General features: G+C 42.4%; 1 protein-coding gene across 10 annotated transcripts in view; it reads left to right on the forward strand.

Moving 5' to 3' along the window:
* Eph (Eph receptor tyrosine kinase) overlaps positions 1-25,812 on the forward strand; it is a 110,585-nt gene that overhangs the window by 77,553 nt on the left and 7,220 nt on the right. For 2 of the 10 annotated variants that reach the window (XM_070311053.1, XM_070311054.1), the window contains exons 4-13: positions 18,633-18,918; positions 19,162-19,698; positions 19,919-20,079; positions 20,207-20,471; positions 20,593-20,781; positions 20,856-20,967; positions 21,181-21,248; positions 23,501-23,677; positions 23,821-24,290; positions 24,397-24,734. In XM_070311053.1, the coding sequence (XP_070167154.1) occupies positions 18,633-18,918; positions 19,162-19,698; positions 19,919-20,079; positions 20,207-20,471; positions 20,593-20,781; positions 20,856-20,967; positions 21,181-21,248; positions 23,501-23,677; positions 23,821-24,290; positions 24,397-24,734 (2,603 nt within the window). Of the gene's footprint in view, positions 1-18,632; positions 18,919-19,161; positions 19,699-19,918; positions 20,080-20,206; positions 20,472-20,592; positions 20,782-20,855; positions 20,968-21,144; positions 21,249-21,788; positions 21,807-22,485; positions 22,552-23,500; positions 23,678-23,820; positions 24,291-24,396; positions 24,735-25,812 lie in introns of all 10 variants that reach the window. The other 8 variants (XM_070311047.1, XM_070311046.1, XM_070311048.1 and 5 more) reach the window with 8 other exon arrangements.

Genomic DNA, 25,812 nt, shown 5'->3' on the forward strand with positions numbered 1-25,812 from the left:
ATCTAAAAAATTCTTCAGTTTAAATAAATATAATTGAAAGCTGTTTGGTAAATCGTCAATGACCTAAGTCACAGCTAACTTCTAACCTAACTTCTGCAATATTCTACACCCCATATTTAACCACGGATATCTTATTAACCATAATCGACACCAAAAATTCCTTTCGAGAGTTGAAAGTCCTAACAACATACTTTATTTTGATTGTAACAAAACTTCTCCAGCACGTCACATATTGTAGCTATAATATGACAAAGTTCGTGAAAATAGCTCTTTTTGCAGCTTGAATTGCAAATTTCTCAAAATTCTGACGCGATGGAGCAATTTCACAACCGGATTCGTGTTCAGCGTCCAAAAAGAAACGGGTAGTCCGGTTCCGGTGTTCGAAAAAAAAGTAATTTTTTTATTGAACAGTGTTATTTTTAGGACGGTGATGCCGGATTCCTGAATCTTCCTAACTTAATATCTGATGACGATTAAAAAGGATGCAAACTTCTACCGTTGTTCGCCATTCGGAAGCTTATCATCTCGAGCAGAAATTTGACACACATACACACACACACACACACACTTGTCATTCGTATTCCATTCCTCCGAATCGTGTCTCCCACGAAGCGACGCATGTTTACGGCGTCGATTTCGCCAATCGAGACGCTCGATTTCGCGTTAATATAATCGCATATCCGTTTCTTCCGAGTAGACGTGACTCGATATTCCCTTTCACCTCGATTTATCTCCCCGTATCGCTATCGTACGAACGATAAAACCGCCAACTGTACGATACGAAGTGATCCTGCATACCGCTCTTTGATGAATCATGTCTGGTTTTAATCGATAAGATGACATTCCTCTAAAATTAAATTTAAGTTGATATCGACAAAAAATTATACATTACAAAATCATTATATTAGAAACATTTAAATCCTATTTTCTCAATAAGTTTTTCTTCCAAAATTTAGTCATTTTATATTTTTCATTATTAATAAGATTTTGCATATTTTATCATCATCTTATTTATGCGTCTGGAACGCAAACTGTTGCGAATAACGCGCGGGAAATAGTAAAGCTCGTTCTCATGGAAACGTGTCGGCGAGTTCTCGAATTGCAAAACGGCCGCGCACCGCCTCTCGTAAAGTGTCACCGAGGCCGGGCGCACCGGGACTACACCGTATAATCAAAGAACCTCCTTTGCATGCAGGCGAAACTCGCATTGAACGAAAAGTATCGATTACGGAGATTTTTCATTGAACTTTGGCGAAGCAGAAATAAATCGTCTGCCCCTTTTTAATTGCACTTTTCTCAAAGCACATTTTGTAAAAGTTGCAACAATGGTAAATTCCTGTTTTTAAACGTCTGTCAACTGTTCTGAAAACGATCTCAGGAAAGATCCAACATTTATAAAATAATCTGTAGTATTTGCATTTTATATGGAAATGTAATTTTATTTATATAAGATAAATATGGATTCATTTATGAGGTTAGGTTAGGATAAGGTATTGAAGTCGTCATGCCATCACACATTTAAACAAGACAGGTCTGTGGAGAGAAAAAAGAAAGGAGAGAGATAAGATAAAGATTGAGTAAAATTTTTTATCATAAATGAGAGAATATAAACTGTGTCATAAAAAAACAAATTTGTTTCTATCCGGTTTACTCGTTTTCTTGACTACTTACATCAGATAATTTAAGAGAATTGATTCCGTTTAACGTAGAATCATTAAATTGAAGTAACATGTGCCCCAGTCGTAAAGTCGAGTTTCTTCGCAAAACGATCGTTAATTCATTTCTGAATTAATTATTAAGGACAAGTTGAACAAGATCCTCATTTACGTGCAACTTTCTTGTAGCTAGTAAACGTCGGCTTATCTATTAAAAATTAATCACAACAATTCTGAATATGGACAGCCGCTTTAAAGTACATTCGTCCGCAACGAATTTGCCGTCAGTACACGAAAGAGAGATAATAATCGTGCAGTATGACTTTAATTAGGAAGAACCGGCCAAAAGTGCAAAAGGGAGGAAGGAGCGAGACGTGACGCGAAGTGCGTAATAAACTTTAGCGTGCGTACGACTTCCCAAACCAGTCACGTTTTTCACATTCGTTAAATTCTGCGTACTAATTATACGGAAGCCAATCCAATCATTTGCCTTTGCCGGCTACTCTCAACGGCGGCCCTCATCCTCCGAGGGGCCGAGGGCGATTTATCCGGGACCGCGCACACAGAAAATCGCGAACCTTCGGGAATCCGTCTCGTAAATTTCTTCGTATGCGCGCGAAACGGGATCGACATTGGCTAAAAAGCAGCATCGACGAACAAGGGATTTAACCATACGAGGTATAATGAAAAGCTTCATATCACTACATATACGTAGTAGTGGAGTTAAGTTATTTAAAGTCGATATTTTTTCTAGCATTGCGATTTTATTCGCTTTTTATTCTCTATTATCACGTATGTTCGATAGTAAAATGAAATGATAAATTTATTTGCTTTAGTAACTATCTCAATAATCGTCATTTCATTTTGTTGCGCAATTTAAAAGATCAGAATCTTAATGCGATCTACCTCTTACGAAACCATTAAGCGCGAAATAATAAGATAAATCTTTTTCTATATACATCGAGTACGCAATATCTGCGCGTTCCATGATAACACGGACGCGAATTTTATCGATGACACCTAGACTATAGGAGGGACGAAATCTTCGTTGTCTTCATCGCCATTCCGAACGGTCAGAAAATGTCTGGAATTTCGTTTTCGCTTTCGTCGATGTCGCCTCTCCATCCCGGCGAATCTCGGAGACAGTCGACTGATCTCGCGCGAGTAATGCGCGCGGAACGAAATTAATGCTAATCCCTTGAAATTAATCCCACGAGCCGAATGATTGAATGGAGGTTGGATTATTCTGGTACGCGCCATCGGTCACACGAGCCGCGCAGCGAGCCGTTTCCACGGGATTAATCCACCCCCGGTGCGCTTCTTTTCCGCCTCGATCGTGGGACTTTTTTTTTTCCACATTTTATGACCTCGCGGGTGGATTACTATCGACTTTTACGAAAGCGCGTCACCACGCGCTTTGACAAATAATGCACGATTTTTCATGCGATGAGGCCGCCCACGGGGCATTTCACAGGGTTTTTTCTTTTTTTTCTTTTTCCGGAGTTTTGCGAGAGCTGACAAATGTCAATCGACACCATCGATTCTTCGTATCACGCGGGATTAACGGCAGCTCTAGTTTGATTGTAACATCCGCGATATTATTAGGTGTACAACTTTGCTTCCGCCGTTTTCCTATAGATGGCTTTAGCGGTAAGTAGTGATCGAAATAAATAGATCATAGATGTCATGCGATAAACTTGGGCATCTGTCAACATAACCCCATAGAAACATTAGTCGATTTGTGTCCGCGTCATAAAGTTATTCTCGATTGAAAATGTCAGTTTACGAGCCAAATTCTCGTCATTTGCGGGAGGTTTTAATTTTCTGCTTCAATATGAAGAAATGTGCGGCTGAGGCTCATCGAATGCTCTCAAATACTTATGGTGAAGCCGCTATTAATGAAAGAACGTGTCGCGAGTGGTTTCGACGCTTCAAGAACGGTGATTTTCACGTCGAAGACCGGCATAGCGGTGGAAGAGAGAAGGTTTTCGAAGATGCAGAATTGGAGGCATTATTTAACGAAGACTCGAGTCAAAGTCAAAAAGAATTGGCACGATCATTGGGAGTGGACAATACTTTGAATCATAAATGTATAACCAGTTTTTTACAATAAAGCCTCGAATTTCGGGGGAAAAAAACGGCGGAAGCAAAGTTGTACACCTAATATAATTTGAGTCGCTGCACGCACAACGATAATTAAATCCTTTGCAATAATAACAAATAAATTTTTATTACGAAGATCGCAAAATTTTGAAAAAAATTCATTTTGAAAGATCAAAATCAAACCGTATTATATCCGTTTTATCATATTCCCAATTTAAAAAATATTAATTCGCCAAAATTTTCATTTTACGCATCCAATTACTGGTATGGTACGTAATATGAATCTCAGATTATCTTAAATCATGTTAAATTCACGATAACGCGCGATGACCGAATCGGGGGCATGTGAGATTAAGCCGTATTAATGAATCGCGCGATCCTCGTAATCTCGATACTTTATAATCGTCCTTTGTTCCCGTAACGGGAGATCGTCTTATCTGCTGACTACGCGAATGACTCGGATGATTCACACCGATACACGCGCATGTTCTCGCGGTGTTACTTATTTATCGTGAGTGACATTGACCCATGCGATGATCGTCATCGCGCCCGTTCGTTGGATCATCGCCGCCTATCTCAGCATCTGGATGACCGATCTCTCTCCTTCTTTCTCTCTCCTTCTCGCGTATCGGGTGACTGTGCAAGTTAAAAAAAGATCGGACGACTTTTCCTCTTTCATCCTTACCTCCCTCGACATTAACGAAACAGACGAATGATCGTTTATTAGAAATGATAGCGTTTTAACTGGCTGAGATATTTCAGGCGAGCGAACCGGCAAGAAGAAAATGCCGAGAACGAGGGAGGGGAACGAGAAGAGATCTATAGCCTTAGCCAGTCCCAACCATATGCGTGTCTCTCTATATGCTTGCCTGCGTGCGTGTACGGTATACGTGTCCGTGTATACGAACGCGAGGCGTGTGGGTTTGAATTCCGTCCGATTAAGATTTAATTTTTAAATCACGACCGTTCGCGCCCTGCACGAATCTACATGATTGTCGAGACACGTGCCATCCTGCGAAACGTGATTGTGCTTCGTTTGCCGTTCTCTATGACCGCAATCCATCTATCCAGCGCTGTTTATTCCTATATACAGGGGTGAGATTTCGCGACAGATGGTTGAAGATTCGACGAGACGATTTGTCGATGCGGTTCAACGATTACGTTCGATCAGGCAAATGATTCGTTCTCTATCGAACAAATATTTGCAATCACAAAGTATATAAATGATCTTCGTAAAATTTCAATTTGAAGAAAGCACGTCAAAGCTGTTTACAACGAGATGACGAAAAGTTATCACCCGCGGTACGAACACGATTGAAATCTATTTAAAATATTAAGGAACGGTCAAATATTTTCTATGAAAGAGTAATGATCTGTTTCACGAGAACTCGGTGTCTCTTTGAATAGAATTCTTTTTTTGTGGGGGGGGGGGGAGGAAACTTCAAGTCATTATGCGTTGTTAATGGATCGATTCCTCGTGGTCAAAATTTCGTGGACAAATGCTGACCTAGCCCAAGTAGTCACAAACCGACGACGGCTGCATAACAACCGAATGGTTCCTGGGAACCACGCAGGCATTATGTACGCGGCATTATGTACGCGTGTCAATCACCATTGCCGGGCGCCTTCCGTTTTCATGAGGCTTAATAAAAGCCTCGTCCAACGGCGAGAACTGTATATAGACCGTCTTGTGTAAATATTGATTCCCGGTGTTATCGCCCCCTGAAATTGAACGACCAGAATTTTGGGCGTTTGATACTGTCATTGAGCTGTCATGTCGCAAGCGCGACATGACAAATATCGTGTCCGTAAAATCGCTTTGCGATTATTACGTCTCTCTCTCTCTCTCTCTCTCTCTCAACACGTCTAATCATAAAATAATTCTGTCTGTTTCGCACGGTTCCTTTTCACTTACCACACTCTCTTTAAAGCGAAATAATTTTATACTAATTTAGACTTTATTTAGTGAAGAAAAGATACGAGGAAAATATTCTAGGAAAATATAGAAATTATGAGTGATAAAACGATAAAATATTATCGTACATTTTTTTCTTATTTTGAATCTGTAAAAGAGAGAGCCTGCACACAGAAAAATACATACTATTTATATATCCGCAAATCTATCATAAGCGTTAGATCTATTCAAAATGTATTCTGAATCCTAGGAAATTTAATCAGGAATATTAAATTATACAATTGAAAGAAATACGCTAAAAAATTTTCTGACCTAATAAATTTTCTTACGTTAAATCGAATATTCTTCAAAAGAAAATGAATTTTTCTAAAATTTGCTACAAGTCTATTTTAAGACTGTTATTAAGAAAATATTCTTTGTCAAAGATAACTGTTACTTAAAAGAAGTAAAGTAAACTGAGTAATCATTTTTCTTAACAATAGAATAATATTTTTCCGTCTATACGGAATATTCTTTGTCTTCTGTCATCTAAATGTTTCATCGCGACAAAAAATCAGAGTGTTTTCTCGATCTCTCGAGTTTAACTTTCAAGCCGCGGCCTCGCCACGAACAGTTCGCATCATATTTGAGAAACGTGGCTGCTTTCGCAAGGCACGGCACACTTGGACCGAAAAGTAGTTTCTAGGAATTAAAATCATAAAGACGGCGACTACGGTGAATACGAAATCTGCGGGCTACCATCTGTTTCCCAGGCAAGGTAGCGGCAAATGCAGTCGCAGGTAAGCTGTCCGCGTCGCATCAGTGGCATAAATCCGCCCTTACGATGCCCCGGTTCCTTTCTGACGGATCTCCATGAATTCATGATAAATTAATGGGCTCGCGAGCGGAATACGGTAGGGAGAAGAGGTCGAAGCGTCGCGGCTTACGACCGAGTTTCGGTCGTGGAAAGGTCAAAACGCGGGCCGAGATGTGGGGGATCTCGCTGAGAGTCTGTCGCTGCATTTTACGATGTCAATTGTACGTGAGGTTGCGGACTCTACTTGCACGGTCGATGTCGCCTTCGGTGTACATGCATTCTTTACCACGTGCTCGTGTGTCGTCTTTATCGATCTGCCCTGAATTGAACAAGCGTGCAGCCATGCTCCCGGACAGTCTCTCTCTAATTCACTCTCGCTAAATCCATATTTGTACGCGATAAAAAGAGAAATGAGGAAGTTTTTGCTATTAATGAATAAATCGATAAAGTATATGTACATATATAAACTGAGATTGATAAATTAATATTGAATACAAGGATATATATCTAAGTACGTAGATGAAATATTTAAAATTTGCGATGGAAATGAAGCACCGATATTTCTGATGTAATTTCAACCCCTTTGTGGCCGCAAAGAAAAAGATCGGTAAAAAGCTTTGAAAGCCCAGGAAAGGATGCGAGAGACCGACAGTGTCTTCTTTTTGAACGCGTCCTGCCTACCGAACAGATATCTATTAGAATGGCAAAGCCTCTCCTAATGCATCTGTACGTTTCCCATTACGATTCGGCGCGCGTTGGGTTAAACTAACGAGACCGGGCGACTGGGAAGCGAGGGTTGGAGAGGAGAGGAGGGTTTTGCAACGGGGCGATCGGAGGAAGAGGACACGGAGAGGCCGCCGAGTAGTAAGAAGGAGCATGATGGGGCGAGAGATAATTTCGAAATGACAAAGAGAGAGAGAAAGCGGGATGCGAATACGTTGGGACGGAGAGAGGACGAGAAGCGGAGAAAGTGAGATAGAAGGAACAAAGAGAGAGAGAGAGAGAGAGAATGAAGAGAGTGCCACGGTTGAGTTTCCATCTCGATTGGCGCGAGTGGCGAGTTTCCATGACGACCGGTACGTGACCACGTTGCCCACGGGGAAAACAGCGAAAAGAAAGGGGTGGAAGTGCGATGGGGGGGGGGAAGGGGGATTGTACGACGAGGCACGAGAGTAGTGTCATGGGCGCAGCGAACGATGCGCGCCTTCCCCGTCTGCCTTTCATCGACCCCGTCGTGTATGCGGGGAGGATGACAAATAAATGGATACAAAGATGCGAGACGGAGAGAAGGAACGATTAGAGCAACCGTGTGAGCTTCACGTGCGAGCGACGGTTCATCGGAAAACTTTAGAGTTAGCGCAAAGTCCAAGTTGTCGCAATTGAATTGGTCGATTGTCGACGAAGACGGTGTTGCTTTGAAGCCGACGGAATTGATTATACATTCTTTTTTCGCTTATCCAACGATCTCGATATGAACAGACACTGTAGTAAAGATACTTTAATGTCGAATAGGAACTACTACTTACGGACATTACTATCATTACTAATTAATATCATTATTAATTCTTATAGGTATTGCTACTAATTGTGACACCATTATACATCTATTACAATACAACCATAACGTCGAGGCCTTTAATCACATACGATCTTTTACAATTTAATGCAGTCAAACAATACGAATCGCAAATGAAAGCCTCGTAATACAATACATAATAATTGACGAAGCAATATTTAGCGCGACGTACAAGAGAGGAAGCGTAACGATTCGAGCGGATCGAAACACAGCCGTTCAACCCCTCGAATCTCTCTCGGTCTCTCTTCACACGGCGATGGTGGATTGCCAATTTGTCGGAGGGTCGAGCGGCAGGATCCGCATCGTGCACTTCTCGCTACCCCCTCAAAGGACCTCCAGCACGAGAACTCCACGCCGACTATCCCGAGCTCTTGGTATGCCGCTCGTATACGAGACGAAAATCCACACGCACGCACGCAGGATCGATGATTCGTCTCTGGGAACCAGCATTGCTCCGAAATAAGGAGTCGACCGACCGAGAGCGACGGGAGAGACAGGGAGAGAGAAAAGTAGTGCTCTACCAGCTTTTCTTCCTTCGGTGCGAGACGCGCATACCAAGCGTTCTTTGGTCGTGCCGAGGGTCGTGCGGAGGAAGCGGAGAATAGAAGTGACAGTCGGAGCGAAAGTCAATTTGAAAAAGCCTGACTGAGCGTACCGAAAAGAAGAAGGTGCGAGCACAGAAAGAGTTCGAAACGAACGTCGGGTACGTCGATCGACCTTTCCTTCTTTCGTCTCCCGCCTTCGCTCGATCCTTCACCATTTCCCGACGTTCCGTCGTACCGACACAACACGTATCGGATCCCTCCTTATCCGGGGAAAGCCATTCTACGTCTACGTCAGCTTGTTGCGCACCCGAAAGCGAGATCTAATCCTAAGCTCGCGAAAAGAGATGGAGCGAATTTGAAATTACATTGCGAATGAGATGTAACAGAATTTTTTATACAATGCAATGTTTAGGAGATATAAAAAAATTAGACAAGGACTATTAATCGTAAATATTTGTAATTATCGCTAAAGAAACCGGTTTCTAACATGTTTGAGATATTGTTTCGAACTTTGGATCCCTAATCATCCTATACCAAATAGTCCGTAAACGCATCAATGAAGCAGTAATCTTTTCGAGTATAGTTAAACGATACTCGTGTAACGAATCGTTTCTAGTACATACCATCGGGACGATATCATCCTCATTGTCAGTAGAATATCTCTACTTACGGTGTACTATACTTCGCCTTCGCTGCTGACCTCGAAACTCTGTGCTATATTCGCCCGCTGCGTTTCTCGAGTAAGAAGTTCGCGTTGTACGTTGTATCAGCTACAAAGAAAGAAGTTCATCTAGACCAGAGATATATCCCGATCGGTATCGCGATACATGTTCGTTTATAGACCGAGCGAGGACCGAGAGAAAGAGAGAGAGAGAGAGAAAGATATCTTAAGGAGATCGTGTTTAACGACCTTTTAGAAGCGGTCGGTCGGCCAGTGGTTACCGCGCCCGGATACCGTCCTACCTGTAAGACACGCACAACGAGAGTAACACACAGGGTTAAGCGTGTACCCCCGGTTACATCGTATCTCGCGGTGGTCCAGCCGGCACCGCGAGGCCCGGGTAAGATTGGATCAGCGAGTATCGATCATGCATCGAGATGAGACCTGGGCCGGAGCTCTTGAGCTCTCCGCTCCATTCGAGTACTAATGGAAAGACTGGTATTCATGTGAACGGCCTTCGGGGCCTCTGCAGGCCGTTGCCTCCGCATTCGTTCCTCCTTCTCCTTTCTCTTTCTACCTTGCCTCTCTTTTTCTCTCCTTGTCTCTTTCTCTCTCTCTCTCTTTCTCTTTTTCTTTACCTCTCTCGCGCCCGCTTCTTCTTGTTCTTGCCGCGGTCTCTCTCTTTGCACGCACAGCTGCTCTCCTTCTCTTCCCCTTTCGTGCATACCCTCTGTCTCTCTTCCTTCCTCTACTACTTTCAGATATCCGTATATCCGTCATCCGGACCGCGTCGTTAGATGAGACTCTGTTTATTGACGCGAGTCCTCGAGTGGCTCCTTGCTCCTCGTTTCCTCCCCGATGCCTTGGTACCGTTCACCGTGTGCGGTAAGATACAAGACTGTCCGTGTAACTCATGGTGTGTCAAGATGTGCGTGGTGTGTGGGTGTATGCGTGTTCGCAGCTTAATGCGCTTTCATCTGAAATCTCGACGGTGCCACACGCGTCTTTCCACGAGAATTTCGTACCGCCGGATCAGAGATAATGGACTCGAGGGAAGGCAGCGGAATATATCGACGGTACAAAATGAAGGGTGGGCGAGAAGAAACGACGATGGTGCGATTCCGTAGGCTTGTTTCTAAGTCTTATTAAAGTTGGCCGAACTTTCCCGCGAGACATAGCCGTTGAAATGTCACGACGGAGAAAAGTACAAGATAAGGGATGGTGGACCGAATTGGACGGATCTAAACGATTTTCCTAGGACGCACGTCAATGTCCCAGACTCTTTGATTTCACATCCGATGATAAAAAACGGTAACATTTTGTTATTAACGATCATCACAGTTGTTAGTTTTATCTATAGAAATAGATCTTCGTAGCAAGTATTGTATTACACTATATATGAATTAAGGTAATTTTGGTAGATTAATAATCTACGATTTATTTCTCCGTTAATATATATTAATCCTATCTTTTCAATATTTATACTAAATGATTTATAGTAGAGAGATAATAATGTTTATTGATGAAATAAAATAGCAACTTAAATCTTTCCCACTGGGAGAGCCCTTGTTGGATATATTGTATAACTATCTTAATACAATATATTGTCGTGAAATAAAATTTCTTGCTCAACTTTAATAAGATTTTTTGCTTAAAAAACTTTATTGTTAGAGGTGAAATAAAAGCCATGAAATATCTTTAAAATACTCTCATTTATTTTATTTCACACAATATTAGATAAAGTACAAGAAACACAATCCAAGTCAAAGTTTAGATATATATAAAAAAAAAAAAAAACAGAGCTCTTTTCTTTCTATTGTATTAAACAATAAATACATACTTTGAAAATCATCGGGACTAGATTCAGATTTGCTGATAATTATTCGCGACGCGGCGAGCGGGTGCATTCGGATCGCATCCTCGACTTGACCCGCGTGTTCCGCGCACGTGGAACGAATTTATGTACATGTATGTGCGACGTGAATGCACTGGAAGGTGTCAGAGAGAGAGAGAGAGAGAGAGAGAGAGAGAGAGAGAGAGAGAGAGAGAGAGAGCGGCAGTACGTTGCGCGTCGCGTTCCCTATCACGAGGAGTAATTGACTATATAATGGATTCCTGCGACTGCGATATGTCAAACTGACAGTTCCAGGGGCGCGCGTCGAGAGTCTCCGCCGCTCGACGCGCGCGACCGGGTCCTTCGATATTAAACCTAACCCCTGGGCGAGAGAGCGCGGTGGACCCTCCAGCTAATTCGTGACGATTTTATAAAGCTGCCGCTTCCTTCATCTTTTAACCCGGGATGAAACGGGGGTCGTTTGAATTAGCGTTTGAATGGAACTATGCTAACCCCTTGGCCAGATGATAGGAAAAATTGCATATTCAACGTGCGGTATATTGGCCCTAACTAATAGTTGCGAGATGGAGTAAAGGCAAAGTTAATACGGAGCAATGATAAAAAAATATTTATTTCGATAAAATATAAAAATCATTTTGGAAAATTAAAATATATAAACTGCATTTGCGATGCATCGTAGAAACAGCGGGATGATAATTTCATAATACTTGGAAATGATATTTGTATACAGGATGGGGCATTTATATTGAGACATTTAAATATCTAAAAAAATAAAGCAAAATAGAAAGAAATGTTTCGGACAAAAGTTGTTCGGTTCTAAGGGGATCGTAAGATGGCGCCATTAGTTTGACCTTGGTTGGAGGCGCTTCGGAGATTTCAATGTCAATTTTGTTTTATTTTCTTCACACCAATTGATGCCTCTCATTTTTTGAGCTTAAAATATTAAGGTAACATTATTGCAAAATAAATAATTTTATGAGATATTTCATAGTTTATGTAAAATTATGTCGAAGTAAAGTAATAAAGTAAAGTAGAAAATATCTCGTAAACTATTACATTTTTGGCCATCATACCCCTATAACTTTTTATACGGAATATTGCAAGGAATCGATTTATGTAAAAAAATTGGGGTGTTTTCATTTAAAAAAACAAGATTGACATTGAAATCTCCGAAGCGCCTCCAGCCAAGGTCAAACTAATGGCACCATCTCATGATCCCCTTAGAACCGAACAACTTTTGTCCGAAACATCTCTTTCTATCTTGCTTTATTTTTTAAATACTTAGGTGTCTCAATATAAATGCCCCACCTTGTATAAAGTATTCTTTTTAAAAACATATTCTCTCTTTTTTCATATCTATATGATCGATAATTGGATTCTCAACGAGATGATATCGATTTCAATCTCTAAAAGATTCTCGAACGGACAGACTTGTGTGCGGGGAAATTCAAGCCTGATTCAGTCCACGTCCACGTGGCACCGTTCAACCCTTCTCGTTACCGCATGACGTGCGCTGTCTCGTCAGGGGCGTTCAGCCCTTCTGACACGCGAGGACGTGCACAACGCTAACTCGAAATATTACGACGACGGTTAAGCTCATTACGGATGGGTGGTTATCGTAAGGCACACGAGCTGTCGTCGGCCGTCCGCCGTAGCAAAGTCTATCGACGACGGATTTCGGGGGAAGAAAAAGAAAAAAAAGGGGGGGGGGGAGGGCAGCTCGTTCGAAAACCCGTTTCTCCTTCAAATAATCGTGAATCCTAGAGAGAGATATTCCCAGCATGTCGAAAAACTTAATGAGGCTGGCATAACACGCGGTCATTAAGTATTATAATCTGGTGTCAAATGACGCGAGGCAGATTCTTCCCGATTAAACGAAACGCGGTACTACGTGCGACGAATGATCATAAATTCTCAAAAGATATACATCAACGACTAATATATAAATCGAGAATTATCGCCGGTCGATGTCTTCTTCTTCCATCATTATTCATATATCGGGAAGATATTTTTTTTTTTTTTTTTAATCATTGAAAAAAGAGAGACGGAATCTTCTCTCCTAGCATTTACTGATGGTACCGTCACGTATCTCATCCCCGATACAATCTCTCCCCGCGCGGCAAATAGAAACATCGGGTGTCGGATATCGGCTATAGCCGAATTTTGCGAGATCCCCTGCGAGGAGTCGATCTTCGCGTCGTAAATCTCGCGGCTGGAAATTGCTTCTCCTGGCAGCGTTTCGATCCCGCGGTGGAAAACGATTTGTCCTTTTCTGGAAGGAAGATCCCCACCCCGGAGCCGTTTCCCGGCCCGAATAATCTGGAAATAAATTCTCACCCGACACCATCTCTCTCTCCCTCGACTTTCTTATTTCACCGACGATCTTTTCTCCCCTCGCACGCGCATATATACGCGTATATATTTGCGTGTATGTGCGTATCTATAAAAAAAAAAAGAAAGAGAGAGAGAGAGAGGGGGGGGGGGAATCTCGGTTAAGTGTCGAGGAACCGTGGAAATGCTTCTTAAACGGTCTTCCTGCCAATCTTTCGCCCCGAAAGACGGTTATATCGGCTTTGGGGTGCGCGGAATAAATGGTTACATAAAGTTTTCGATTGGCGCGTGGCGTAACTACCCCTGTCTGCCCATACCATGTCCGAGGGACGACTGCCCACCCTCCCCTGCTCGGGTATACACATATGTGCACTTGTTCGCCCGTAACGGACAGACTACCCTCGGCCGGACGCTGTATTATATCGCGGGCGATATCTGTACCATTGTATTTAAAGCGGCGACCATTTCGCGAGTCGGGCCTGCTCGAGTTAATGAACTTCCTACGACAGGATAATGACCGGGGGCGCAGACTCCCTATTAAATTTGCCTCTATATATACTCCTCTACGTATTTGCTCTCTATATACATTCCTCTACCGCAAAATTGATACTCGTGTCTTTAGAATTCTAATTACGATATGGCCTTGTTCACACTAAATGCAAAAATATATACGAGAGGAGACACCAAATGGATTAAAATAGATTTACCAGGTATATAAATATGAAACCGGAATTTGTCCATAGATGACCTTAGCTGTCAATGTAGTTACCGTCAAATCGCGTCATTGGCGCCATTTTCTTGTTTTGACATCTGATAAAGATTTTCAACTCGCAACAATACAACTTTCATACAACAGCATAGTTTTTAATAGCGTTGAACATGTCGAATTTTGTGCCTGGAAACTACGATTCGCGGACAGCATTGATTTTCTGTTACCATTTGAAGAAAACTGCTGCAGAATCGCATCGTAATGCTTGTCGAAGCTTACGGTGAGCATGCTCTTGGTAAATCACAGTGCTTTGAGTGGCTTAAAAAATTCAAAAGTGGCGATTTTGCCGTGAGAAACGAAGAATGTGGAAGACCATCGAAAAAGTTTGAAGAGCTGCTAAAACCTGGCGAAACCGTTAATACTGAACGCTACCGACAACAAATGATCGATTTGAATCAAGCTTTGCGTGAAAAACGACCAGAATATCAAAAAAAGGCAACACAAAGTGCTTTTGCTTCATGATAATGCACCATCACGCACAGCAAAACCGGTGAAGGAAACGATTGAGGCGTTTTAGTTGGGAAATACTTTCGCATGCGGTTTACTCACCAGACTTGGCTCCATCCGATTACTACTTATTTGCATGGATGGGACGCGCACTTGCCGAGCAGCGCTTCACTTCTTACGAAAATGTACGAAAATGGCTCGATGACTGGTTTGCCTGAAAGGAGCAACAGTTTTTTTTTGGCGTGGCATCGACAAATTGTCAGAGAGATGGGAAAAATGTATAGCTAGCAATGGGCAATACTTGGAATAAAATATTTTTTATCACTTTCATACAATAAACGTGTATTTTCTATACAAAAATTCCGGTTTCATATTTATATACCTGGTATTTCTCGTACGTTTAATACACTCGTGTGATTTAATAATATCAAATATATAAGAGGGTGAGAAAATAATCAATATTTATATATCGTAATATTAAAGAGAGTTTAATATAATATTAATATTTAATAATATCAAAAATATATAATATATTTTTTCAAACTTTAATAATAACATTCTTTTTCATAATTTTATCATGAACGCAATTAACGTCAGTTCTTGCAAGTTGTCGGCTCGAAGAAGAAGAACGGGGGAAAGTTCGATCGCGTCTGGATGCGGTACGTGTCCGTCGTGAGCGGACCATAACGTGCCGGATGCACGTAGCTCGACGGAGGAGAGAGCCCCTACGTGCCTGCCGATGCAACCTCACCCCAAGGGCGAGGGTTAACCCCCGGCACACGAGAGCTCAATATATATTAAGATCCGCGAACCCCTCGGACTAAAAGTTCGTAACGCCCCCTCCTCCGCGTCCAAGTCTTCCCGCAGACTCTCGCTAACCTCCCTATTCGGAGCTACGCCGTCGGAATTGCGATTATGGTGGCGATATTACTTGCGCAGGGGCAGTTCCCCATCCGCAAGGGTGGCAGCATCCTCCCGTCCAAGTCTCTCCGTTCCTCCTTCTCTCTTCACCCAGAAGCGTGCGCGCGCGAGCTTATTGGCTTTACTTCCGAGCCATCGACTCGTATCTATTTACTGCCGCGGCTTGATCCGCGGGAAAAGCCATGGGCGGATGATACTTTTTCTTGGCAAGTGCACCAGCAGGGTGGCTCGCAGGTAGCCTCGGTCACGCCGACCACATGGCTCCCAAAGTCTACTATCTCTTGTCGGTTGGCCCTTTCCCCAACGAATTATAGATGTTTAACCGTGAAGAAACAAGACAAATAACTGGTTTCGAATAATAAGGATTGGGGTCGGGTCGAGAGTCTCTTGTATATTTGCTATGATTTTTTATAACAAAAGGATTACGGTATACAGAGGGATGAATTTTGTCTCAATCCAAAGATACGGAAAATAATACAAACGAAATGTAACGCTTTAATTCGGTTTGTGATTTATCATCACCGGCGGTAGCATCGCTAAGTGTCGAAAATAAAGATCGAGGGATACCAACGATTCGCACGTACTGTTGCTTCGCTCCGTGCCTTCGGCGAGGAAAATAGGGAAACGCATCTACCTGCTGCGAGACGACGAAGCGAAGGCGTGCGATCGATATTCGGCCACAAAGTGCTAACCGCATAGTTTTCGAGACATCGATCGATGCGCCATCTCTCAGTTATACTTAATGCAAACGGGCAACCGTACGCGCTCAAGGAAAAAGACCATCGTGATATTCTAATGCCGATGTGATATTTTTCACGTACCAGCGTTATGTAACGCTTTTCCTAATTTACACGGTTGGAAAATTTGGGTCTCCTCGTTAAAAAAAATATATAAATTAAAAATTTTCGTGTTAAATATTTAATACATTTATATATTGATTTAACATATTGTTGTGTTAATTAAACTCAAACACAAGATTATTTAAACACAAGAGTGTCAAAATAATACGTACGTGCGCATATTTTTAATTTTACACACAACAGATATATTCCGTATTATTAGTGGCAGAATTTATCTGTTAAATTTGTGCGGACCATTTAGGATATGCGGTATATGTTAAATTTAACAGAAATTTTTCAATTGTGTAGAGGAAAGAAAGTTGGTAATAATTTATCAAAATATGAAGATTTCTTAAAGATGATTAACATAAATTGCGCCAACAAATATACTTTTGTGAGTTTCTTGAATTATATAATCTGACTTACGAACATGCACATATAAGAGAATATTCATTCGACAAAATTTGGCGATCTTTAAACCGATTGTACGGCAAAGGGAGAAAAATATCTCCTCCCATCTTGGATGCATCTGTGCGTGCACGACTGACGAAAACGACCGCAAGTAAGATCGCAATGAGATACGGCAGTGGTTATCGTCTTTTCTTTTTACCCTCCATGCGATGAATAATTTCATGGGACGGTCACACCGAGCGGAAAATCCGCCTCGCCGAAAAATCGACCGCAACGCGTTAAAAAGAGGACGCGATCTCTCGACGCGATCCAATTAAATGCCGCGCGACGTTAACGACGCGCGGCCTCTCCTCCGCCTTTTTCTCGCGGCTCGCAGCGGGATAAAAGCAGCAGGGAATAGACATAGACTCATGGAGCGACGGGCGAAAAGGAGGCTGAATTTCACTTCAGCTCTAATGAAATTTCCCCGACGATAAAAAAAAAATCTCGGCGGAGACATCCGAATAAACACGCGCATGATAGCGGTAACGCGTTTTCTCTCATTTCATTAATAATCCTCGGGCGAAACGTGAATGTCGATTGGCAGGGGGAGAGGTTGAGGATGAGGAAAAAAATAATTGTCGAATAAAAAGAGAGGACGTAAAGCGGATTGCGAATTTTTATTTTTAATTCGCGACGACAGCATCGTTGATTTAATTAATATTTCTTATCGAGGATATATTTTTAGGATATCGTTAAAGGAATATACGCGATAGGTATGCTCGCTTTAAAAGCGATGTAAATCCCGTTTCGCAAACCTCGCTAAAAACTATTAATTGCGATCGGAGGCGTGCGAAGGATACCGGATCGTAATTCGATGCGCGGACGGCGGCGAATTGCGGAACTATTGGTTCTCCGGGATTCCCCGGCTGCTCGGGTACTTTCGAGCGTGCGGATCGCCGAAAAAGCTTTTTTTCCCCGGCAGCGCTTTAATGAAATTTTTTCGACCTCGTCATCGTCCCCGTAATAATCTTCCCTTTTGCAACCGGGTAGCCGGCGCGGCTTGAATTTATTGCAGCCCGCCTGCCGGAAACACGTCCGTGAGGAAATCTTCTGGATAAGAGGCTCACGGTTCTCCACCTCGGTCTACCGTTTTTTATCATTTCTTACCTGCCGAGTCTTTCCTGGTCCGAGTATGAAATACGCGGGAGCGGAGAAGCGCGTAAAAAAAAAAGGGTGGGGGGAGGGGGCAAAGGGCGACGAGGAGAGAGGAGAGAATGGAGGAAAGGGAGGGGAAAGGGAAAGACGGTTCCGGTGACGATGAGGACGAGGACGACGGCGACAACGACGACGACGAAGACGACGATGGATCCTTCTTGCCCCGGTCGGAACTTTTTGCGGTCGCTCTCGGGACCGAGCCCGAGAGCCGAGGGGGGCAATAAAACTAATGGTAACGCGCGCCGGTAATTCCTTGCGGTCTGTTTGTCGCAAGTCGACGACCTGGCCTCTCCGCCTCATCATTTACCGAGGGAGGATTCTACGGCCGATGTCGACGACAATGACGACGGCGACGGGGTGATGCTCTTTCGCTCTCGTCGCGATTACGTGGCATAATTCGTAGAACCGGGCTAGAAGAGAATGGCGAATTTTAACTATGGAGAATACCTAAAGCTTCGGGTACAACGGATGTTCGATACTTTTGAAATAGGATCCTCCTTGCTCCATCTACAATACATCGGTCTCATTAACTTTAGTTAAAAATTGAAAAAAAGAAAACTATCTAAAACGTGATCTCTCTTCATTCGTTTTGCTTAAAATTTCTTTTACAGTGGGTAGAGGAATCCTTCACGAACTTCGACAAGGGTATCAATTGGCGGAGTTACGTTGTATGCGACGTAGCGTACAACAACGTGAACAATTGGCTGTGGACGCCATTCGTGGAGAGGGGTCCGGCGAACCGCATGTACATAGAAATAAAATTCACGACCCGCGACTGCTCACTATTCCCCGGGAATGCTCTCAGCTGTAAAGAGACCTTCAGTCTGCTGTACTACGAGTTTGATGCTGCTACTAAGGAACCGCCTCCATGGGAGCCAGACAGTTATAAACTTATCGGTAAGCGCAATGGGGCGTAACTGTTGAAAGTTTTATCTTTGAGCTTAAAAGCTTGCATTTTTTAGCAAAAAGAAATTAAGAATAGTTACTGAAAAAAATTTAAATATCGTAGAATTCATAAGTTGCGTTTTTTTTTTGTTTTTTTTTAAAATACATATATAGATTATTTCTTCCTCCTTGACTGAGTTGATCGAGGATTTCAATATCTGCTTTTCTGTGCTGACATACTTGACATATTTACAGGTCGCATTGCCGCGGGTGAAGGTAGATTCAATACGAACGCCGAGGTGGTAATAAACACAGAGGTAAAGTCGATTCCGGTGACGAAGAAGGGCGTCTACTTTGCTTTTCGCGATCAGGGCGCCTGCATATCAATCCTGGCCATCAAGGTGTACTACATCAATTGTCCCGAGATCTCGGTGAATTTTGCCCGTTTCCCGTCCACGCCAACCGGTCGCGAAGTCGCGCTCATTGAACAAACTCTCGGTATTTGCGTGGAGAATGCCGTCAAAATCGCCCAGCCGACTTTCCTCTGCAAGGGAGACGGCAAATGGTATCTACCGACGGGTGGATGTCACTGCAAACCCGGCTATCAAGCTGACGTGGAGAAGCAGCAGTGCAAGTTGTGCCCAATAGGCAAGTTCAAGCACGAGGCGGGCTCCCACACCTGCGAACCATGTCCGGAGCACAGCAAAGCCTCCGATTACGGCTTTACGGAGTGTCGTTGCGACCCGAGCTATTATCGGGCGGAAAAGGATCCCAAGAATATGCCTTGTACGCGTAAGTATCAATTGAATTTTATATAGAACGTCTTTTGTGCCGACATTTAAATATAATCGTGAAATGTAAAATTATTTTAAAACATTTGAAAAGAAGATTCTCCGGAATATTGTCGTTAATATGTTCGAATTCCGCACTTTATAATTGCTTATTATTAACTATGGGAGATTTGAGAGAATTTGAGGGAGGGCGAAAATCTTGAAGAATACACTTCTTGCAGAACCACCTTCGGCACCGCAAAACCTGACCGTCAACTTTGTCGATCAGTCCACGGTGATCCTTTCCTGGAACGCGCCGCATATGCAAGGTGGCAGGTCCGACACGACTTATAAAGTGGTTTGCGATGCTTGCAGCACGGATGTCAAATACATTCCTAATACTGTGAGTTTTCTTCAAAACCGTACATGTGTGTACGCATTTGTATGCAAAACACAGATTGCATAAAAATACAGAATAAATTATTCTCTGATTAGAAATTTCACGCGGAATTGCCTTGATTTTGCAATAGGAAACCTTCAACGACACAAAAATCACGATAACCGGTCTGAACGCGGTGACCACTTATCGCTTTCAAGTATTCGCTCAGAATGGCGTATCGTTGCTGACCCAAAAGAAGGAATACGTCGATATTACTGTTACAACAGAAGCTAGTGTGCCGAGTCTAGTGAGCAACGTCAGGATCACGAGCGTCAAGAGCTCGGAGCTTAGCATCAGCTGGGACGCGCCAGTCATCGAAGTCGGCGGGGACAGCGATCTCGTCGAACGATACGAAGGTAAAGCTAAAGTCTAGCTGTGATACAAAGCTCTGCCAGCAATGCGCGGCGATCCCAATTCTAAATTGTCACTCGATCGCGCGGCAACGGGATTAATAATCGTCTCGATATCTGATACTAGTGAGGTGTTACCCGCGCTATGACGACGCCACTAATGCAACCGTCATTCAAACGTCTGAGCTGTCCGCCACGTTCAAAGGCCTAAAGGCTTCCACGGATTACGCGATACAGGTTCGCGCCAAGACCACCCGCGGCTGGGGCGAGTATACGCCGGTGGTATTTAAGAAAACACCCCACGCCATGGGTTTAGGTAAGCGAGCGTGAACGACATTCAGATTCGCGTTTTGCAACCGTATATCTCTAATACGAGCACTCTGTGCGCAGACTACGTCGGCGAGGACGACAACATGCAAGTTAGGATAATCGCAGGGGCAATCGTCGCTGTCGTCGTACTTCTTGTGATTATTATCATCATGACCGTTTTGATCCTTAGAAGGTAATTGAATCATTTTCAATACTGGAGAAAAAAAATATTTCTAAAATATATTTTCTATTTCATAATTAAAAAAGGAATATTTGCGAATTGTCGAACCATTGGATATTACTGCGCGAAAAAATACCTTTTTTTTTCTTTTCTTTTTTTTTTCAATTATTTTGCTCAATTTCGTTGCAGCAGATTCATGCGATTCATGCGATTTCGTTGCAGCAGGGCCTCGGACGAGTGTAACAAGAAGCAGCCCAGCGACTGCGATACTCTGGAGTACCGAAACGGCGAAGGTACGTTCGCATTTTGCTGAAAGTGTTTCTCTTCCTCTTTAAAGATTTATTATCGCTGCTACCCCCTGTCACTTTTATAGTTGTTTCATTGCGCCCTCGTGTCTTGTGACTAATATATATATTGGAATCACTGCCCCGCCCGCCCCTCTCTTAGATCCAGCAAGTGTCGAAGCTATACCCCGTATGCAAACAGACTCACGATAATACAATTAAACAGTACCCTTAGTAGAGATTTTTTTACGAATGAAAGTGAGCGAAAGAGAGATAGCTATACATTAACACTGTAGAAAAAAATGTGCAATAAGAAAGCATTCGGGGACTCTGAAATGCGTCCATCCGATATGGAACAGAAAGAGAAACGATCGCTTTCGTACCAAAATTCTCACTGATCTGGCCCGCGGCCCGAATGCGATTATTCTAACCAAATTCTTTCGATTCTTTCTTTTCATGTGCGATTCCCCTAATCTATCGAACCTGCCTCCATGAAAAATCCATGAAAAAACCCAATGAAACAATGTACACAATCGCCTGCTACTACAGGACTAGTTGTGACCTACAGTAAGTCTTCTCCAAACACCTCAAGTTTTTTGTTTCTAGGAACTCAATCTTGTGTAGATTATTTTTGCAACCCCTATACATGCGTTACACCTTCAGACTTTTACGCTTTTGCACATACACGCACTCACATATTACGCATATATGCACGCATACAAAACAGACACACGTACACACACGCGCGCGCACATAACAATTTTGCACGACACCTAATTCTCTTAAATACACATTGTGCGTGTATTCAGCGTGCATTGTGCTTGCGTATGTTGTATCGCATCCTTTGTCAATATTGCATGCGTATTGTTTATTAGTATATGTCGATGTTATATTATCGCCTTTTATACATCATGATATATTTGATTCATAAAACAAATCAGGAAGAACATAACCGACGAACATAAGAGACAAAATAAAACTACGTATTATGAAAGGATTTTTTTTTTTTCCAAATCAGAACATCAGATTGTCTAATATCGGAAATAATTGTTTTCACACTTGTATTCAATTACATATTTAATGGCTTCATTTGTGTGATCGAATCGAGATTTTTCTATATTTCATTTCTCGCTTTACGTCATTAAAAAAGAAAAAAAAAAGAAAAAATATTCATGATTGAACACCCGCCGCTTTTTTTCGTTTTTCTGTTTGTCAATTAGTGTGTTGGTTGTTGTGTTGTTCACAGTGCACTGCAAAATGGACAGTTCACCGATTGTGACAACCCATACCAACAACAAGAGCAAGTCCTCGCGTAAGTCCTTTGTTACCCACAAAGCGATTTCCAAGTCAAAACTCTTATTCGCGACCGCGAAATTCGCGCAGACACGTTCGTATGACATATTGAAGACATAACCGAACCGCATCGACATTCTCACACACTCACTCCGAGTTCTCCACGTTTATTATAGTTTCGCTTTATAGTTACTCTACACTCTATTCTATTCTTTCTTCACTGTCCTGATGATATGCGATATGGATGAAAAGTACGGAAGTAATAAAAGCATGTCGCGGCCTCGTCGTATCTTGCACGTAATTGCAGCATCATTGAGTTCTTGCATCCAGTTTTTTTTTTTTTTTTTTTTTTTAGATCGCTCTTCTTCTTGCATCGATATGAGCAAAGTTGGATATTTTGGAACGATTCAAATAGAGGCTAAATTGATTTGAATAAAAAAAGAAATATTGTGAGAAAAAGTTATTTTTGAATCGTTTGAAGTATCCAGAACGAACAATGTTAATCGTTAGACTTTGCGAATGTGTCAATAATAATTTGGAAATAATTTGACATGCAGGCATGAAGAAATATGCACTTTGGCACGTGGCTACGCGCGAAATTCTTTTTTTAGCGTACATAGACACCGCCGTTCGACATTTAAACAGACCAGATTTTAAAATAGATAAACACGTACAAGTAAAAGATGACTCTTATTGATTGAGTAAAGTGGGATTGAAAGAGGAGAATACATCTTATCGTTAGAATCCACCTGCGTTTGGCTTTCTTGATTGTGTCTTGTTTTTTGGAAATTTCAAACTCGTTAACGAGGGAGAATGTGTGAGTGTTACTTCTTTGACACACGGTATTTGATACGGTTGGACGAGCGCGATAGAAAGAATGTTGAGACGCGCGGTCTAAAGTTCTGTCAAAATTTCGCACCACCGGCCCTCGTGTTAATATAATGAACTCTGTTTTCGTGACGTTGCAGTGACCACGCCGCTGTTCACACCTGCAGTGGGGGTCGCCGCGGCGGGCGCAGGCGGCGCAGGGGGTGCAGGTGCGAGGAGTTACGTGGATCCTCATACCTACGAGGATCCGAATCAGGCTGTACGAGAATTCGCCCGCGAGATCGACGCCGGATACATCACGATAGAGGCAATCATAGGTACGCGATTCTATATATTATCACACGAGCGAGATTATCAGCATATACTGCAATTGATGTAATATCACCATGTTGATAATCTATCTTTAAGATAATTTTAGTACTTGATTAGATCCTCTTGATAATTTTTTTTACCATTACAGGTGGCGGAGAATTCGGCGACGTCTGCCGAGGGAAACTGAAGCTACCACCCGATGGACGTACGGAAATAGACGTGGCCATAAAAACGCTGAAGCCGGGCTCTGCAGATAAAGCGCGTAACGATTTCCTGACAGAGGCGTCGATAATGGGTCAGTTCGAGCATCCCAACGTGATATTCTTGCAAGGCGTTGTAACAAAGAGCAATCCGGTGATGATCATTACGGAGTTTATGGAAAACGGCAGCCTGGACACTTTCTTGCGCGCTAACGACGGCAAGTTTCAAGTGCTTCAATTGGTGGGGATGCTGCGCGGCATTGCCAGCGGTATGCAGTATCTCGCGGAGATGAACTACGTGCATCGCGATCTCGCCGCGAGAAACGTGTTAGTGAACGCCGCTCTGGTTTGCAAGATTGCCGACTTCGGACTCAGTAGAGAGATCGAGAGCGCCACGGAGGGAGCTTACACGACCAGGGTGAGCGATAGATTCGAATTGCGAAATCAAAATTTGCATGGCACGTATCAATATGTTTACGGACTATGATTAATATCGATCTATTTTTTATTTATCTTATGTTCAGGGCGGTAAAATCCCGGTACGGTGGACGGCACCGGAAGCGATAGCCTTCCGTAAATTCACCAGCGCCTCGGACGTCTGGAGTATGGGCATCGTGTGTTGGGAGGTAATGTCGTATGGCGAGAGGCCATACTGGAACTGGTCGAATCAAGATGTGATAAAGTCGATCGAGAAGGGCTACAGGCTTCCAGCGCCAATGGACTGTCCGGAGGCTATCTACCAGCTGATGCTCGATTGCTGGCAGAAGGAACGCACCCATCGACCAACCTTCGCCAATCTCACGCAGACTTTGGACAAGCTCATACGAAGCCCGGACACGCTGAGAAAAATTGCTCAGAACAGGTAAGAAGCGCCCACTTGTCATTGTTTCATCCACGAGTAGTGATCGCCAAATGCTGATACGTGATAAGATTACGAAACAATACCCCTAGGATATATTAATCGTAAAAACAATGTTAGAAAATTTATATTGCGAATCAATTGTCTAACGGACAATACCATCATCATCATTTAACGTAAAGAAAACATATACGACGGAATACATAAATTATAATCGGTATACAACGAATGAAATTTATTTAAGTGCTTCGTTTGCAAATAGTTTTCATTGGCATTATCACCATTTTTTTCTCTCTCTTTTTTATATCTTTGTTGAGTCATTTGTTTATTAATATCTTAATGAGAATCACGCCGCATGCTATGGAATTATATATATTTATATATATATATATATATATATATTGTGTCCATAAATTAATTTCTCTCGACAGCTAATACTTATTTTCATTCATTCGCCGAAACGCTCACGCACAGATTATGTCGTGCTATATCCGTTTCACGCTACTTACAATGGGCTTTGACATTATGGCTCATTGATGTATAATGTTCCGCACAAGCACACAGTCTTGTACACATACATTATGTGCCCATATATGCGATTAAAAAAAAAGGGATGTGTGCATACTCATGCTCGTGTCGTCGTGATACCTCGACCTGATTGGCATTACTGGAAGCGAGCATATACATACTGGACTGTCATTATTGCTTTTGTTCTCGTATTTTCTTCTGTTTTTTTTTTATTTTTTTTTTTCTTGATGTTCTCTTGGTGCAATAATCCCTCTAGATAATAATCGTCAAAATTTATTTCTATCATATATACGCTACTTCGATATTTATTTTCTGATATATGCACGAGAGAAAGGACAAGCTGATCATTAGATTCGCTTTGAAGAATTCGAATCTCTCTTGCTTCTTGCAACAGCACACACTTTCCGCATGATGTCTCGACGTTTTTGTTACGAAAAAATTTCGATATCTTTATATCGAAGAGAGTCACATTCGCATATTTCGAAAAAACACGCTGCTTGGCCGAAAAAGTTACTTTCCTGCGTCAATTGGCGGGAAAATTAATTTATGGACG

This window comes from Polyergus mexicanus, unplaced genomic scaffold (genome assembly GCF_030449975.1).
Source record: "Polyergus mexicanus isolate NDT 795.1 unplaced genomic scaffold, iyPolMexi1.0 SCAF_18, whole genome shotgun sequence".
In the NCBI taxonomy this organism is placed as follows: domain Eukaryota; kingdom Metazoa; phylum Arthropoda; class Insecta; order Hymenoptera; family Formicidae; genus Polyergus; species Polyergus mexicanus.